This window comes from Poromitra crassiceps (assembly GCF_964638095.1).
Source record: "Poromitra crassiceps genome assembly, chromosome: 10".
NCBI lineage: Eukaryota > Metazoa > Chordata > Actinopteri > Beryciformes > Melamphaidae > Poromitra > Poromitra crassiceps.
Genome location: NC_139631.1, coordinates 37,944,111 through 37,960,749, shown reverse-complemented (window position 1 = coordinate 37,960,749; position 16,639 = coordinate 37,944,111). Strand labels below are relative to the sequence as shown.

The following is a 16,639-nucleotide window of genomic DNA, read 5'->3' as shown; positions in this document are numbered from 1 at the left end:
GTAACTCCACACATGTTTGTCCAATGATCGCGAAACTTGTCAGATATATCAAGGAGGATGTCCTAGTCAGAATCAGAAGCTTTGTCATCTGCGCAAGGCTTGAACCCCGCCCATCGCCGCTTGCGGCTATATTTTTTATCTGTTATTGTTTTGTCATTATCTAGAAAGGTCTCTGGGAATTCAGAGCTAGTTGTTCTATTTCTTATAATTGAGTTTAAGATTTTCCAAGTGCCCTTGATATTATTCTTATTTTTTTCTAATAAGTTATTATAATAATCTTTTTACATTTCCTAATAATATCAGTTAACTTATTTTTATATTTTGTATATTTAATTTCTTTGTCTCTACTTCTAAACCTAATAAATTCTCTATATAGAGTGTTCTTTTTTTTACAGGCATTCAACAAACCCTTTGTCATCCAGGGCTTATCCGAGCTATTTGGCTTTTTTCTACTTTGTTGCACTGGACAGTTTCTGTCATATAACAATAAGAATTCGTCCAGAAAAGAGTCATATGCAGAATCAGCGTCCACTGCCTCGTACACATTTCTCCAATCTAGAGAAGACAGTTCGCTTCTAAAAGCATTAATTGTTACATCTGTTCTTACTCTCCTTCGATTGGTTACATTATTATCCTTCCTCATTATAAAGTCACAATCATATATTACAAACACTCAATCATATATTACAAATCTTGCTCGTAGCTGCTTTAAAAAGATGACCAGAGGAAGTTTCCGGCACCAACATTTCATCTCTCTTTAAGTGTCTAACTCTCTGGAGGCTACAGTACTATCAAGATCTTTGCTGTTGTATAGCCCTGAACCATGTGCACAGTTCAGCAGCTTGTTCCAATTCGAACCCTGCCTGACTCTCTATGACCTTTACTAAACCCAGCTATGGCCCATTTTCCCTAGCCCTGCTCTACACGTGCAGAAGTTCACACACAAAGTAGCCGTCCACACCAATCTATTTCACAAGCGAAAATTGTAATTCTGTTTGCCCTGGAAAGTTTCCTCATGTCGCGTGAGGTTACAGTTTGTAGTTGCTACTGCTTAAAGGTCCCAGGATATCTGTTTCAGTGACATCACACGGCTGAAAACGTTACTGAGAACAGCCTAAGGATCGCAGCATGACTCCAGGATGAAGTCAACGATGGAGCGCATTCTAAAAGACAGAAATTACGCCCCAGACCGAACCTCTCATCTCATTCCTTCCCAGTGTTGTGGGTAACTCATTACAAAAGTAATATATTACATGTAATATATTACTTTTAGCAGTAACTGAGTAATTTAATACCAAAAGGATTTCAGTAATATTATACCAGTTACTTTGTCAAGTAACACAAGTTACAAATTGAGTTACATTTCTTTAATCAAATCACATATTTAAATAAAAATACAATCATCTGCTAATCAAATTGTGTGTTTTCATGTAAATAACCAGTATGGATGACAATAACAAAGGAAAAGGATCACTTAGAATTTTGGACGGTTTACACTGACTTCAAGACGGTTTAAATTATTTTTCGGGATGGTTCTGGGGCAGCAATGTCATTCTGCTACTGCAGTTATTTTGATGAAAGTAATGCAAAAGTAGTCTAATAAGTAACAAGTTACTCTACACAGACAGTAATATTGTAAAGTAGGCTAACATATTACTTTCAAATGTAAGTAACTAGTAATATGTAGTATATTACATTTTGAAAGTAACTTGCCCAACACTGTTCCTTCCCACTCACTCTGCAGCCAGTAAGGAAGTCCAACCGGTGGGGGTGGGGGGTGGGAGGGGCAAAAGAAGTAAGAATCAACAGCAGAAAATATAGAGAGGCAAAGTGAACGTCGCTTCCTGCTTCAGCACTGTACCTCGAGATTTTCTTCCGTAATTTATTTTCCCATAGACATTTTGTAAAATGCTTATAAAAATAGTTTTACTTTGTCAAACCAAATGGTTCAGATATATTTAGAATCGGGAGAAACAATAGAACATTTCACTCGGACCAAAACTTTAAAAAAAAAACATCAAAAAAATATTTTCTTTAAACCTGCATTTTTTTTTTACGTTTTGGTCTGAGTGAAATGTTATGTGGTCTCTCCTGTTTCTAAATATATCTGAACCGTTTGGTATGAACAATTAAAACTATTTTTATAAGCATTTTACAAAATGTCTGGGAAAATAAATGGCAGATGAAAATCTCTGGTACAGTGCTGAAGCAGGAAGTGACCACTTTGGCTCTCTATAAAGCCAGTTACCTTGTTACGGAGCTGTTACTCTTCACTCATCTGTTTTCTGACAACTAGGGTGCCTTGGCCGGTGAGTTAAGTTTTCTTCTTTCATTATTTATCTGTCAACAATGAGCAATGTAATTAAGATGACACAAGCAGAACTCTAAAGAGCATGGTGCAGGGTGGAGACCACTTTGCATTCATATTCACTTTGCAGCATTTTGGTCAACAAACCGCATCACTGGGTGGCAACGGTAATGGAACCCTATGAGCTGGGAGGCTTGAAAGTCTGACTTTAGCCGGCTGACCCTGTTTACATTTTTAAAACTGCGACAGTTGATACACAACTATAACACAACGTGCATCAGGGCCGCTGGAAGTCATTTTAAGCAGGGGGTGCTGGGAGGAAGGGACTCTCGGAAAAAAAATGTAAGTTTTTTTTTTTACATTTTTTTGCCATATTTAGAGGAATATCTTATTTTAAATTAACATTAGGATACTGTTGTGATGTAATTATTCAGTATTTTCTCCTTTTCTCACTCATTCAGAGCAAAGAGGGAGATATATAGCATGATGATAATGCTCTATATCTCCCTATTTGCTCTGAATTACACCAGTTAACATGACACAGACTTAACATGATAGAAATATTATCAGCAAACTTAATGACTAGACTAATTATTCTGATCTGAATGGCATATATCAAGAAACATTGACTCCTCTCTTTGCTGTATAGTGGGAGGTGCATTTTTGAGTAGGCTATTAAAATAGCATGTCAAGTTCACATTTCTTTATTGCCAGATTAAACAATTCGTATTGGTTGTTGGTTGGTTCAACACAACATGTGCGTGCATGCGCGCTTCTTCTTCTCTAGCCTACAAGCATGTAACTTCCTTGATTGTTATTGTTGATAATTCTATTTAAATAGGCTACATTTTCAGTATATCAATAATGCAATCATTTCCCGAAACATTCTTAAACAAGAAAGTATGGAAGCCCATAGCTGACTCAATTCAAATGATAATTTAAACTTGAAAATGGTAATGTAATTCCTCAATAACATTATCATTTTCAACAAATGTGTGTGTTATTTCAGTAAAAATTAAAATTAAAATGGAATTATCCAATTTTCATTTTCATTTTCATATACTTGTAAGGGCTTTCTATGACTATATAAGAATTAAAATGACAAGCTGTTTGACATTTAATTTTCAAAGTCCATAGCCCGCTCTACAATGGACTATATTAAAATGGTAATTTAAATTTGGTAATGAAAATGCAATCCGAAAAATGCAGCCTAATTTTCCATCTCTGCAAGCATTATTTAAGTCACAATTCAAATTAAAATGCATTTTTGTAGAAAATGTCAAATGATAATTTAAATGGTATTTGACATTTCATTTTAATTTAGTCATACTGCTTTTCAATGGACTATATCAAACTTGTAATTTAAATGTGGAAATGTAAATGCAATCCAAAAAATCCAGCCTAATTTTCCATCCCTGCAAGCATTATTTAAGTCACAATTCAAATGAAAATGCATTTGTATTTGACATTACATGTTTGACATTCGATGTTACATTATCAAAGACTGAACATGCTTTGCAATGTACTCTATTCAAATGAAAAACAGCAAAACAGCGCCTCCCGTGTTGCATGTTCACTTCGTGCGCTATCACTGACAAAACTCAAATGGAAATAGCAATCTGTCAGGCCGCTCGTCAAGGCGGGCCTTCACTTAGGAGGATGTCAATCATTGGCTACTTTCAGGTTGCCCCAGTCGACCGCGGAAGTAAACAGACCCAGAGGTTTGTAGTTACAACATCAGATGCTTATAACTCCTAGGACAATGGCTTAAACTGCATGAAACTTTGTGCGTGAAGACATCTCCCGACATACAGTATATACTTCGGTTTAAAATTGGTGCAATTTGGAGTTTTTTTTTGTGTCAAAAAAAACTTTTTTTTTTTTTGCTCCAAATTACACCAAAATTAAACCGAAGCATCTATGCCATGAGATGTATTCTGACACAAAGTTTCATGCAGTTTCATCCGTTTTCCTAGGAGTTATGATCATCTGATGTTGTACCTACTTTTTCAAAACTTGTGCGTTGCTATGCGCCCCCATCGTTGATTCCCGAACTTCGACGCTACATCTACTAGATGTAAAATTCGACGATCTAACTAACGGTGTCAGTCCCGTGTCTGTAGCTGTTTCCGTTCCCGAGATACATGCAAAAAACCTTCAGAAAGACCGTTTTTTTTTGGCTCCAAATTGCACCAAATTTAAAAAAAAAAAGCATCTATGTCATAAGATGTATTCTGGCACAAAGTTTCATGCAGTTTCATCCATTTTCCTAGGAGTTATGATCATCTGATGTTGTAACTTTTTCATGAAAACCGGAAGTCGCGGTTCGACCATTTCCCGTGCTCGGATCGACGCGGGAGTGGTCGGGTTGGATTTATCGCCCAATTCTACACTAAATAGAGTGGTTACACGACTATAAAAAAAATAATTTTTTTTTTAAAATAAATACAACTGTTTTTTTCTCAAGTACTTTTCCTAAGTAAAAGTTGCCAAAAACTACTTTCAAGGCTAGTACCAATCGACTCCAAATGGCCTGAAACGTGCTCCTAGAGACACATTCTGGGGAAACGATTTGGGCCTCAACACTTTCGACAACAAATTTCAACACTTCCGCGGTCAACTGGGGCAGCCTGAAAGTAGCCAATGAGTGACATCCTCCTAAGTGAAGGCCCGCCTTGACGAGCGGCCTGACAGATTGCCATTTCCATTTGAGTTTTGTCAGTGATAGCGCACGAAATGAACCTGCAATACACGGGAGGCGCTGTTTTGCTGTTTTTCATTTGAATAGAGTACATTGCAAAGCATGTTCAGTCTTTGATAATGTAATGTCGAATGTCAAACATGTAATGTCAAATACAAATGCATTTTCATTTGAATTGTGACTTAAATAATGCTTGCAGGGATGGAAAATTAGGCTGGATTTTTTGGATTGCATTTAGATTTGCACATTTAAATTACAAGTTTGATATAGTCCATTGAAAAGCAGTATGACTAAATTAAAATGAAATGTCAAATACCATTTAAATTATCATTTGACATTTTCTACAAAAATGCATTTTAATTTGAATTGTGACTTAAATAATGCTTGCAGAGATGGAAAATTAGGCTGCATTTTTCGGATTGCATTTTCATTACCAAATTTAAATTACCATTTTAATATAGTCCATTGTAGAGCGGGCTATGGACTTTGAAAATTAAATGTCAAACAGCTTGTCATTTTAATTCTTCATAGAAGTCATAGAAATAGAAAGTCATAGAAAGCCCTTACAAGTATATGAAAATGAAAATGAAAATTGGATTATTCCATTTTAATTTTAATTTTTACTGAAATAACACACACATGTGTTGAAAATGATAATGTTATTGAGGAATTACATTACCATTTTCAAGTTTAAATTATCATTTGAATTGAGTCAGCTATGGGCTTCCATAAGAAAGGAACATAGTGCATTGCAAAATATTTTTAATTACATTTGTAAAAAAAAAAAAAAATTGGGGAAAAAATCTAGGGGGTGCTGCAGCACCTGCAGCACCCCTACTTCCCGTGGCCCTGCATATACATCAAACTCGAGCTAATTCTGCTCTCACTCATGTCAAAATATAAGTGATGTGATGTATAGTTTTTGAGATATCAACGTTTGTTTGGCCAACTCATAGCGTTACCTGCTGCAGGTTGGTTTCTGTAAAGCAGCTGGCACGTGCTCAATAAAAAGTAAGCTAGGCAGATAACACCAGCTTGGCTGCTGTACAGCAAAAAACAAACAAACAAACAAAAACAAACAAACAAAAAATATTAGAGGGCCTGCTGTACAGCAGCCTGGCTGGGTGAGTGATGTCACTGCAGTGTTATCTCCCCAGGTGACTTTTTTTGGTTGAGCATGTGCATTATACGAGCTTTTTCTTTTTTCTTTATTTTAAGTTTTATTTATTTATTTATTTATTTATTTATTTATTTATTTATTTATTCGTTCGTTCATTCATTCATTTGGAGGGGATTTTCATAGGAATCTTGAGCCCAAAATGTAAATTATACTCCCCCCTTCCCCCGTCACCATTCTCTTTAGAACAACAGAATATAGACATTTTGGTATAAATACAGCTTCAGATGACACTTCGGACAAAGTTAAATATGTCCCAGCACTTTTGGGTAATATTGAATCGTTCTCTGAGCTATCCGGGTATAAGTTTTCAAGTTTTCTTTATTGAATATAATATTCTCTTGGCAGTTTATGTAACTGAAACACGAGAATATTTACAATGGATAAAATCAATGGAGTAAAACATAAAAATATAAAAACCACAATTTAGAATAAAATAATAATAAATTGGTGAATCTTCTGTATTTTATCAACAGGTTAATTGGTCTAGGCTCTTCCATGACCTCGTAGGCTTCTGCCCAAAAACTCTGTTTCAGTGGCCTACTGAAGGTATAAAATATCTTGGTATTCTCTTCCCTCAACAAATTGGTTAAATAATTGAAAATTATTTGGACCCTCTTTTTTAGAAGATCTCTTTGGATATGGAAAGATGGTCACCATTATTTTTTATCATTATGGGGAAAAGTTAATGTCCTGAAGATGAATTGTCTCCCAAGATTGAACTAGAATGGACTAAATTTCCTAAAGAAAATTTAATTGTGCTTGCTGTCCTCGCGATGCATCGCATCCCTTGCCACACCCCTGCCCTATCATTTGATCCAGTATAAATGCTTGTCTCTAGCTTCAACAATTTGCCTGCTGCAGCCTAGCGATCACAGGGAAACGCAGACACTCACCATTTCTCAATGTCAAGGATCCTTCCTCAGCAGAACTTGTCCTTCCTAGTCACTTCCTACCTCTGTAAACCAGAGTCTTTATTCACATCGGAAGAGTAAACATTTGGAACAGGCTAGCGAGTGTGCGATTGCATCACGGTCACAGATGCTTTTAATAACATAATAGGGATGGGCATTGCAAATTAGCTTAGGCTACAAATGCTGTGATACATAACATCAGACGTTTCTTGGTAAATGTTATGTTTATCTGTCCCTATCCAAATAAATGATCAACATTTCTTGCTTCTGAGGACACAGTCCTTTGTAAGATTGGGACATTGGAACAGAACTCCGGCAGCCTCCGATGACGTAACATCCTTGAAATTCAGCCAAATGAGGATCCTTCCTTGACTTTGCGAAACGGAAAGTAAAGCACAGTATGGATGACATCATTGCATTTGAAGGCAGCATTTGTTTAAACACAGCAGCACTGAAATGGCGCTTTTAGCTGCATTTAACTGCATTTCTCACTTGTCCCTGCTCATACGGGTGATGTAGTATTTTGCACAGAGGTGCAGATGCAGTGTTTTGAGTTTGAAAATAGCTAGTGACCAGGGGCTCAAATATTATTCAAATAACCAATTCCTCACCCCAGCGTTTCTCAACCTAGCATGCAATCCTCCTGCTCAGAGCTGCTCTCTAAACTGGATTTCTCTGGCCAAATCTCAGCTGATCCCTGCTCCCAGCACCTGATCCCTGCTCCCAGCACCTGATCCCTGCTCCCAGCACCTGATCCCTGCTCCCAGCACCTGATCCCTGCTCCCACCACCTGATCCCTGCTCCCAGCACCTGATCCCTGCTCCCACCACCTGATCCCTGCTCCCAGCACCTGATCCCTGCTCCCAGCACCTGATCCCTGCTCCCAGCACCTGCTCCCTGCTCCCAGCACCTGATCCCTGCTCCCAGCACCTGATCCCTGCTCCCAGCACCTGACCCCTGCTCCCACCACCTGATCCCTGCTCCCAGCACCTGATCCCTGCTCCCAGCACATTTTTGGAGGTGTTTTCTCACAGAGATCAAAGTTGCTCAAAACATTATGCAAGTTAGAGTGCCACCATGATACAGTAGCACCTGGAGACACTGTGGTATAATAGAGGTGTGTCTGAGTTCCATAACAGCCTATGTGTGCAAAGTGTAAAGTTGCAAGTGACAATCCAAGTAGTGAGGCTGGACAATCAGCAATTCCTCTCTTCCTTCAAAATACAATCATTTATTTCCTCACAGAGTGCTTCCTGAGCCTTCCGTGAAGATGGGAAATATCAATTCGTGTGTGTGTCGTGGCGATGAAGGTAAGAATTGTGAGCTACAGGTACTTCATGTTGCTATAGCACCCCCTATAGATGAAATTACATAATTGTTTTTTTCTCATCAGCTCAGAGACATACCCGCACACCTGTACAAAGTACGCATCGGACAATGCGTTCCGGAGTTATGGCAATTTTTGTGAAATAGGTCCAACCCACAGAACTTTGGAAGTCGATTATACGGTGCAGTCTTTCACAAAACCGCGGTCTTTCATAAAATTCAAAATGGCAGAAAATCTAGTTAAACGGAAATGGGCATGGCCTATATCAATAGATGCGTACAAGGGCGTAGGTTTGATTTAGAAACTGGTGGGAACATTTGGCAGAGGGTCCGCAGACCCCTAGGGGGGGCCGGGAGGCATACTCGCCCAGAAGATTTTTTTTTACATTATCCGGTGCACTTTGAGCGCAAAATGAAGAGGCTAGATCTATGAAGAACTACACATATGTTTATTTGTAATGTTTTTTAGCTTTTTACGGCATGTTTTATCAAGCCAATTTGAATTTAAATCGCCCATTAACAGGATCTCCTTATTGCCACAGCCCTTCAAGATTTCGGACAGACTATCAAAGAAAACATCTTTCTCATCAGGTGGTCTATATATAACAATTATAATGAAAGACATTTCAGGCGATAATGTAACCATGACTCCAACACATTCAAGGTCGCTGTTGGGAAGATCAATCTGTTTACATTATAAGTTGTTTTTGATATAAAGTAAGACACCCCCGCCTTTGCTGTGGGTGCGGTCTCTTCTAAACGATTTATACCCAGAAACATTGACAACGCCTGCAGAAGTTGTTGGAGTCAGCCAGGTTTCAGATATACCCAAATAGTCAAGATTAGAATGCAGTAGAATTTTTTCAAATTGTTCAGTTTTCGAGATAATACTTCTGGCATTAATATGACCACCAAAGATACCTTTGGGTTTAAGTGCAGGATCCCAGATAACTCTGGCATGGTTTACAGTCTGGTTTAGAGCCGCTTGCGGCTATATTTAATTATTAAGTTAAGTTATCCTTTATTTATCCCCTTGGGGAAATTCATCCTCTGCATTTGACCCATCCTCTACTAGGAACCTTCCTAGAACTAGGAGCAGTGGGCAGCCACTGTGCAGCGCCCGGGGACCAACTCCAGTTCTTTTTGCCAGTACCTTGGTCAGGGGCACTGACAGGAGTATTAACCCTAACATACATGTCTTTCTTTATGGTGGGAGGAAACCGGAGCACCCGGAGAAAACCCACACGGACACGGGGAGAACATGCAAACTCCACACAGAAAGGACCTGGGACAGACCGGGGTTCGAACCCGGGACCTTCTTGCTGTGAGGCAACAGTGTTAACCACTGAGCCACTGTGCCGTCCATTACATGGTGAATAATGATAACTGGATCTAAGTATTTCATGCATCAATTAATTTAAGTTAAAACCTGTCTAGTTAAATGTAGAAAAACTTTAAAAACATGACAGAATGTTTTTTTAATCTTGCTCCAGCTGACCTGCCTGCAACAACAACAACTGAAACAACAACAACAACAACAACAACAACTAGAGCTGACCTGCCTGCAACAACAACAGAAACTAAAACAACAAAAACAACTACAACAAAAAGAACAACCACTCCTTCAGGTGACCTGTCTGCACCAACAACCAAAGGTAATTCCTCCTCTCCAATTGAGACAACACAATTAGACACATGTTGTAAAAACGATATATTTTTCACAATGTAAAATGTTTTATACAAGCAATAGTGTTGTGGAGATCCGGTCGGGCGCTTGGGGCGCCATATTTCGCGAAGGGACTTCTGGACTCCCCGCAGATATGTTTGGAGAACCAGCCGTCTGCTGTTGTAGGAATGAGCTTGGTTCGTCACTGGTAGCGTGCATCGTCGCTAACCTCGCGTCACCAGGCTCTTCTCGGCGAGAAAGAGCCTGGCCTCCGTTTACAAGGGATTTTTTCACTGGGCCTGTTTCCGGCCTAGAGCCCGCCCTAGACAGGAAACAAGCAGCGGAAACAGCTCGTTCACTTGAGAATCAGACACATCGAATAAGAAGATAAAACGGCAAACAACAAAACAAAAGATGGACGTACGGAACAAAGTTTTTTAAGAAGTTCTTGTAGAAACATCGCAGATTCACAATATCACATATTTTAAGCCATTACAGAAGCTTTACTTTTCAAACAAATGGCCAGTTGATGGAATAGTTATAGTTGTCTGTCCGCTGTTATCGATAACGGAGGATCAAGCACAACAGTTGAAATCCAAAGGCATCTCTGCTGCCTGTGCTGGGAAAGACATGGACATTGATCATAAGATTACACATGGCGAGTACTCCATTGTCTTTGGCTCTCCAGAAACCTTCCTCGGCAGTGACTACTAGAGAAATGTGCTAACGCTACTATACAACTTGTGTTGTTGTTCTTTTTATCAGGCTCTAGCTAACGTAACCTTGAGTCGTCGCGTCAAGCTAACGGCAACAAAGACGTTTTTCCCCCGCACTTGTTTCCGGTGTTGTTTCCTGTTTCCTTGGTTTACGCCCCCATGGCCAAAAGCGGTGTAAAGCGTGCCCACACTAATTGTCACAGGCATGCTCATTAAAGCACTTGGGAGGTCCCGCCGCCGGCACCATTCATGGACGAACTCGTCCTGTCTGTGAGTTTCTCCTGTCCTCCTGCAGTATCACCCCCGGGAGGAAGATAAAGCTCGACCGTAGAATCACTACTCCATGTGGGACTTTTAAGATTAAAGATTAAACCGGACGGACAAACGCCGTCTTTATTTTGTCATAAACACCATCATGACAGGGGGCACGGTGGTGGCGCAGTGGTAGCGCTGTCGCCTCACAGCTAAAAGGTCCTGGGTTCGATTCCCACCTGGGACGCTGTGAGCACTGAAGGAGTGTGTGCCCGTCCGCATGTCCTCGAGTGCCCACCGCCCGGGTGGGGTCGTCAACGGGGCCTTTCTGTGTGGAGTTTGCATGTTCTCCCGGTGCCCCCTGGGGGTTTCCTTCATATAGGAACCCCTCACCAAAATATGCAATATCCTGCTCGCTGAAGTGGTGCATCCTCTCGTCGTTCGGGGCGTCGGGCAATGTCCTTTCAGTGGACATTGCCACCTGAAAGGACTCCTCCCTGGTTTGACATTGAATGTAGATTGTTCTCGCAACTTGCCCCTATAAATGCCCCGACCAGCAAAAGACCCTCTGTTTTACAGTCCTGCTGGTAGACTGCATTGAACTGACTTAACTTGCTCGACTAAATACAACAAAAGATTGTTAATCAGTCAAAATACAAAGTTCTTGAATGCCATGCTTGTGTAAATAATACAATCCAATACAGCATGTAAACAAAACCAAAGAGACAGTATTACTGATATAGACTTATTATTCTCTTCTAGATACATGGAGGATTGTCCTGGCGGGGAAAACTGGAGCTGGGATGAGCAGCACAGGAAACACCATATTTGGAGATACTGTGTTCCAGACAAGTGATCTGAAGGAGATTCTGAACTCTAAAACAAACAAGTGTCAAACAGAGACGAGAACTGTGGAGGGGAGAAGCGTTACTTTGATCGACAGTCCAGGAATCTTTAACACAGCCTTGCCTGAGGATAAGAGATCAAGGGAGGCGATAGTGAGCTGTATCACAGAGTGCTCTTCTGGATTTCACGCTTTCCTCATTGTGCTGAAGGTGGAGCCCATCGAGCTTGATGAGAAGGCAGTCATCGACCAAATCATGACTATGTCAGAAACAGTTTTCAGACATGCTGTGGTTCTCTTCACCCACGTTAACAAGCTCGGTGCCACTCCAATTAAGGAGTTTATCGATGAATATCCACATGTGAAAGCTCTTGTGGAGAAGTGTGGTGGCCGGTATCACGTCTTTGATAATGAAAACCGGAACAACGAGCAGGATAACAACAGAAATCAGGTCCAGGTGGTAGCGCTGCTCGACACTATAGACAAGATAGTCAAGGAAAATCCCTGCTACACCAATGATGGCCTGAAAGAAGTGAATAGAGAGATACAACAAGTGCAGGCTAACAACACAAACGTCTCAGATAATGAGGCCAAAAAGACAGTCTTTAAAATGCGTATGTTCAAATGGGCAACTGTGGGACCAGCATTATTATTAACATTCTTCCTTGGTGTGTGGGTAGGAATAAAGAAAGGTGAGACAGCCCTAGTAGTATTAGCAGAAGCAGGAGAGGTTACTATTGAAGCAGCTAGAAAGGGAAATAAATTATTTGCGGGAGCAGAAAACCCGAAAGCGGTATGGAAGGCTTTTAAAGATGAGATAAAGCCTGAGAGCACACCAAGAAAAGCCTTATAATTAAAAATGTACTAATGACAGAGCTTACGTGTGGCCAGAGCGGGCCATCCTACCCGAGAATATCACTCACAGTGGTGAGTCAGAGCTTTACAATTTGTAATGAATCTCAAGGAAGCATGGTAAGCTGTGTCAACCTGAAGACATTGTTCAGAGGTGTGCAAGATCCAACACAGTCCAACACAGGTAAAAAAAAAAAAAAAAAAAAATGGCAGCAACTACCGTAGTCACTTTTTACATTAAAAGAAAAGCACAACTTATGTCAAAGCAAAATTAGTTTTAAATTCTGATAAAACTAAGTGAATGTTTAAAAAAAAATTAATATCAGTTCCGTAGAAGTTAATATTTCCACCCTAAATGGAACACAGTATAAATACCTTGGATTCCGGCTGGATGACAATCTATGCTTCAAAAACATATTAGTGAATTGACTAAATCATTGAAAGCTAGCATTCTTTTATAGAAATAAGTCATGTTTTACTCAATATTGCTGAAAACAAATTGTACAGTCAATGTTTTTATCCGTGTTAGACTCTCATGATGTGGTTTACATGTACTCTCCCACTTCTACCCTTAAACCTCTAGATGCAGTCTATCATTCTGCACTTCGTTTCGTAACTGGGGATGCCTTTAGAACACATCACTGTATGAGAAAGTTGGGTGGCAGTCCTTGGCAGTAAGGAGAGAACGGCATCGTGTTCACACTGAGATGGGGAAATTGGCTTTTACTTACTATGCTCCACACAAGTGGAACAATATACAAAAACTTGTTGAATTAGACAAGATTGTCTCTTTTAATCAATTAAAATCTCATTTTGTCCATCCACGTACCGGCAAGAAATAGCCTACAATATCACTTCATTCATAAACTGCAGCACCACACATGTTGTGTACATTCTCAAATGTCCATGTGGGCTAGTGTACGTTGGCCAGACCAAACGGGCGCTCAAAGCCCGCATTGCCAAACACAAAGCGGCCATCCGTAATCACAACATGGACTACGCAATAGCGCGTCGTTATGCCCAAGCACAACATGGCTCTGCTGCCACTCTCAAATTCTGGGGGATTGAGAGAGTCGCTTCCTCACAGAGAGGGGGCGACATTGTAAATAAACTGCTGAGAAGAGAGGCTTTCTCGATTCACAGTCTCAATACTGTTGAACCAAATGGACTCAATGAAGAATTAAGCCTCTTGTGTTTTCTGTAACTTGTACCTTGCTAATTAGGAGGAATCTGCTGATGTTATTTTATTGTGTTTCTTATTATATATTGCTTGTCTTGTTGTTTTCTGTAGGTTGGCTGTTATTTCTCTTGTGCCTTCCCCTGTTTGAGTGCTGCATATGTATTGGCTCATTGAGTGATACTGTACGCCTCCCACCCCTATTAGCCAATGACAGAATGTCGGGTGTACTGGGAGGCTTTTTAAACCACTTGTTTTTGTGCCATCATTGTTTGACTCTGATGAAGACGCTGTGCGTGGAAACGTTAAGTCACTGCACCTTATTCAAACCACTTTCCACTGAATTGAGTGCTCCAGGATCTTCCTTTCTTTATTATACTGTCCTGTTCTGAGAGCACCGACCTCCCACTGCGGAGGGGCTGACGTGCAAGAGATTCCTTTTACACAATTAGAATCTCTGTTGAGTGACACAGAGCAGTGTGAATGTGTATGTTTTCATTGATTTATTGTTGCGCCTGTATTTGGCGCTTTATGTTAGATGTTTTCCTACATCCTTGTTGCGATAATATTTTATATGCTGTTGCTTCTTGTGTATCAATAATATTTTTGCTTTTTAATGTAATCATTTCTATACTGTTGTCGTTTCGGATTGTAAGCAGGGCGTTGAGCTTGCTCTCAATGGCCTTTTCCCTGTTTAAATAAAGGTATGATGATGATGATGACATACCACAAGAATGTTACAGGTCCCAAGTGGGAGACCGTGTAGACAGAAGGGATGATTCTGTTAAAACAGATGAAAGAAATGGACACTGGAACGTCAGTTGTTTATCCATACGCTTCTCGTGGCAGAATTTATTAAAGTTTCCAAGTTATAGTCTTTTGTCTCTTTTTTCATTGTTTCTCAATGTCTCTTATGTTTTCTTTAAGCAAAGTATGGCATTTTCACATTCACATATTCCACAAACATCAAAAACACAAAATACATACTTCAACGACAGACTATTGGTATCAAAAATAAACTCAAAATGACATTCTCTGTCTTATTTTCTGAATTACATTCAGTAATTGGATTTACATGGCATTATACCTTTAAACACTGGTCACAACCATTCGTTTTATTTTACTATGCACTGTAAACTACATTTACTTTTAGTCACACTACTGTGTAAATGAAAGACCAGACTATTCCACCAGGACTGTGCATGTAGAATGAACAAAGAAAGGAAATCTACGAGGTAGCAGGTAAACACATGAACAAGAGTTAAATGCAAATCAACATTATCTATTGTCTATGAAATTAAACGTTCCAACTTGGCTATACTTCTCAAAACTCAAATGTGCAATGCTAGATTAATAAAACTGGAGCTTTACATTGAAAATAAAAGGGGACAGGAGCTTACAATTACAGTGAAATGGAAGTGAAAATACGGCGGCCATTATGTATCTCCTTGTTGTGAGACCCAAGCATGTAATGGCAACCTTCATCACAAACACAACACAACTAAACTGCTAAACATTCACACTCTTTCACCAGCATTTATGGTTCCTTGTCATACAGTTTCTGGATATTTGGGTGCTTTTACATAACACTAACCTGTTAAAACAGATGAAAGAAATGGACACTGTGGATATTAACTCCTTAGAGGAGCTGATTAACGTGAGCTATGATGCTGTTGGAATAGATTATTCTCTTATAGAAATTAAGCAAAAAATAAACACAATGTGACCACACTTGTGTGCGTCACAAGAACATGGGGCAATGTCTGAGGAGACACACAACCAGGAATCAATCCATGTAAGCAAGTGTTTACATTCAGACTGACACAGAAATGGGCTCAGCAAGACAATTTTGAAGTATTCCAAAAGTAATATAAAGTATTTAGAAAATGTTACTTAACTTGAGTAATCGAATGGAATATGTTACAAATGAGATTTTAGGGCATGTATTCAGTACTCCAGTAACCCTCCCTCCCAACACTGATGTAGGGGTTATGAATGCTTAGAGTATACATGTCAAATGAAATGTCGTTTTGTTGGATTGTGGTTATTTTCATGAGGCAGTGTTTTGTTGGAATTCCATGTGAAGAAGAAGGTTTAGGGAACAGTTTGTACTATAGACAAGATACTGTACAGGTTAAGTGCAAATTTGTTACACAGGCATTGTTAGGGTTGCAAAATTCTGTGAACAATCAAAGTTCAAGATGATGGCCCCTTGTCATTTGGCTTTTGACTATGCTTTCCGTGTGTGTGTGCATGTGTGCGCACGCGCATGTGTGTGTTCGTATGTGTGTGTGTGGGGGGGGGGTGGGGTGAGTATGTGGGTTAGGGTTACATGCGCGCGCGCGCGCGTGTGTGTGTGTGTGTGTGTGTGTGTGTGTGTGTGTGCAGCTATGGGTGTGTGAACTGCTTTCTTGATGGTCTATCTTGCTTGTCTCTGTTCATATGTCGCTTGGCTGAGTTGTTTTATATATTCTCAATTGTTTGAGGCATTTGAGTGTGTTTTTCATTATGGTGGACTGTTGCAATAAAGTTATTTTTTTTTCAATATTCAAAGTTGGAAACTTTCCATGGGAATTAATTGGGATATAGAGGAATTCATGGGAATAAACTGCACATTTTGGGGTAATTTATGCTCACTGTATTTACCTTGTCATACATGTACAGACCCCCCCCCCCCCCCCTGGCTGCGCTCAACGGCGCTGCGTG

At 39.8% G+C, this 16,639-nt stretch overlaps 1 protein-coding gene across 4 annotated transcripts; it reads left to right on the top strand.

The window, feature by feature from the left end:
- The first annotated feature begins 2,177 nt into the window (after nt 1–2,177).
- On the top strand, nt 2,178–13,004 carry LOC310783988 (uncharacterized protein). Of its 4 annotated transcripts, XM_083644932.1 has the most exons (6): nt 2,292–2,309; nt 6,663–6,735; nt 8,346–8,410; nt 9,643–9,798; nt 9,920–10,081; nt 11,823–13,004. In XM_083644932.1, the coding sequence occupies exons 3-6, from the start codon at nt 8,371–8,373 to the stop codon at nt 12,755–12,757; spliced, it is 1,293 nt and encodes a 430-aa protein (XP_083501058.1). In that variant the 5' UTR covers nt 2,292–2,309; nt 6,663–6,735; nt 8,346–8,370; the 3' UTR covers nt 12,758–13,004. The 4 variants fall into 4 exon arrangements, with proteins under 4 accessions (XP_083501057.1, XP_083501058.1, XP_083501060.1 ...); XM_083644931.1 differs by lacking the exon at nt 6,663–6,735 and having other exon boundaries at nt 2,178–2,309; XM_083644934.1 differs by lacking the exons at nt 2,292–2,309; nt 6,663–6,735 and adding an exon at nt 7,948–8,120.
- Nucleotides 13,005–16,639: the final 3,635 nt, after the last annotated feature.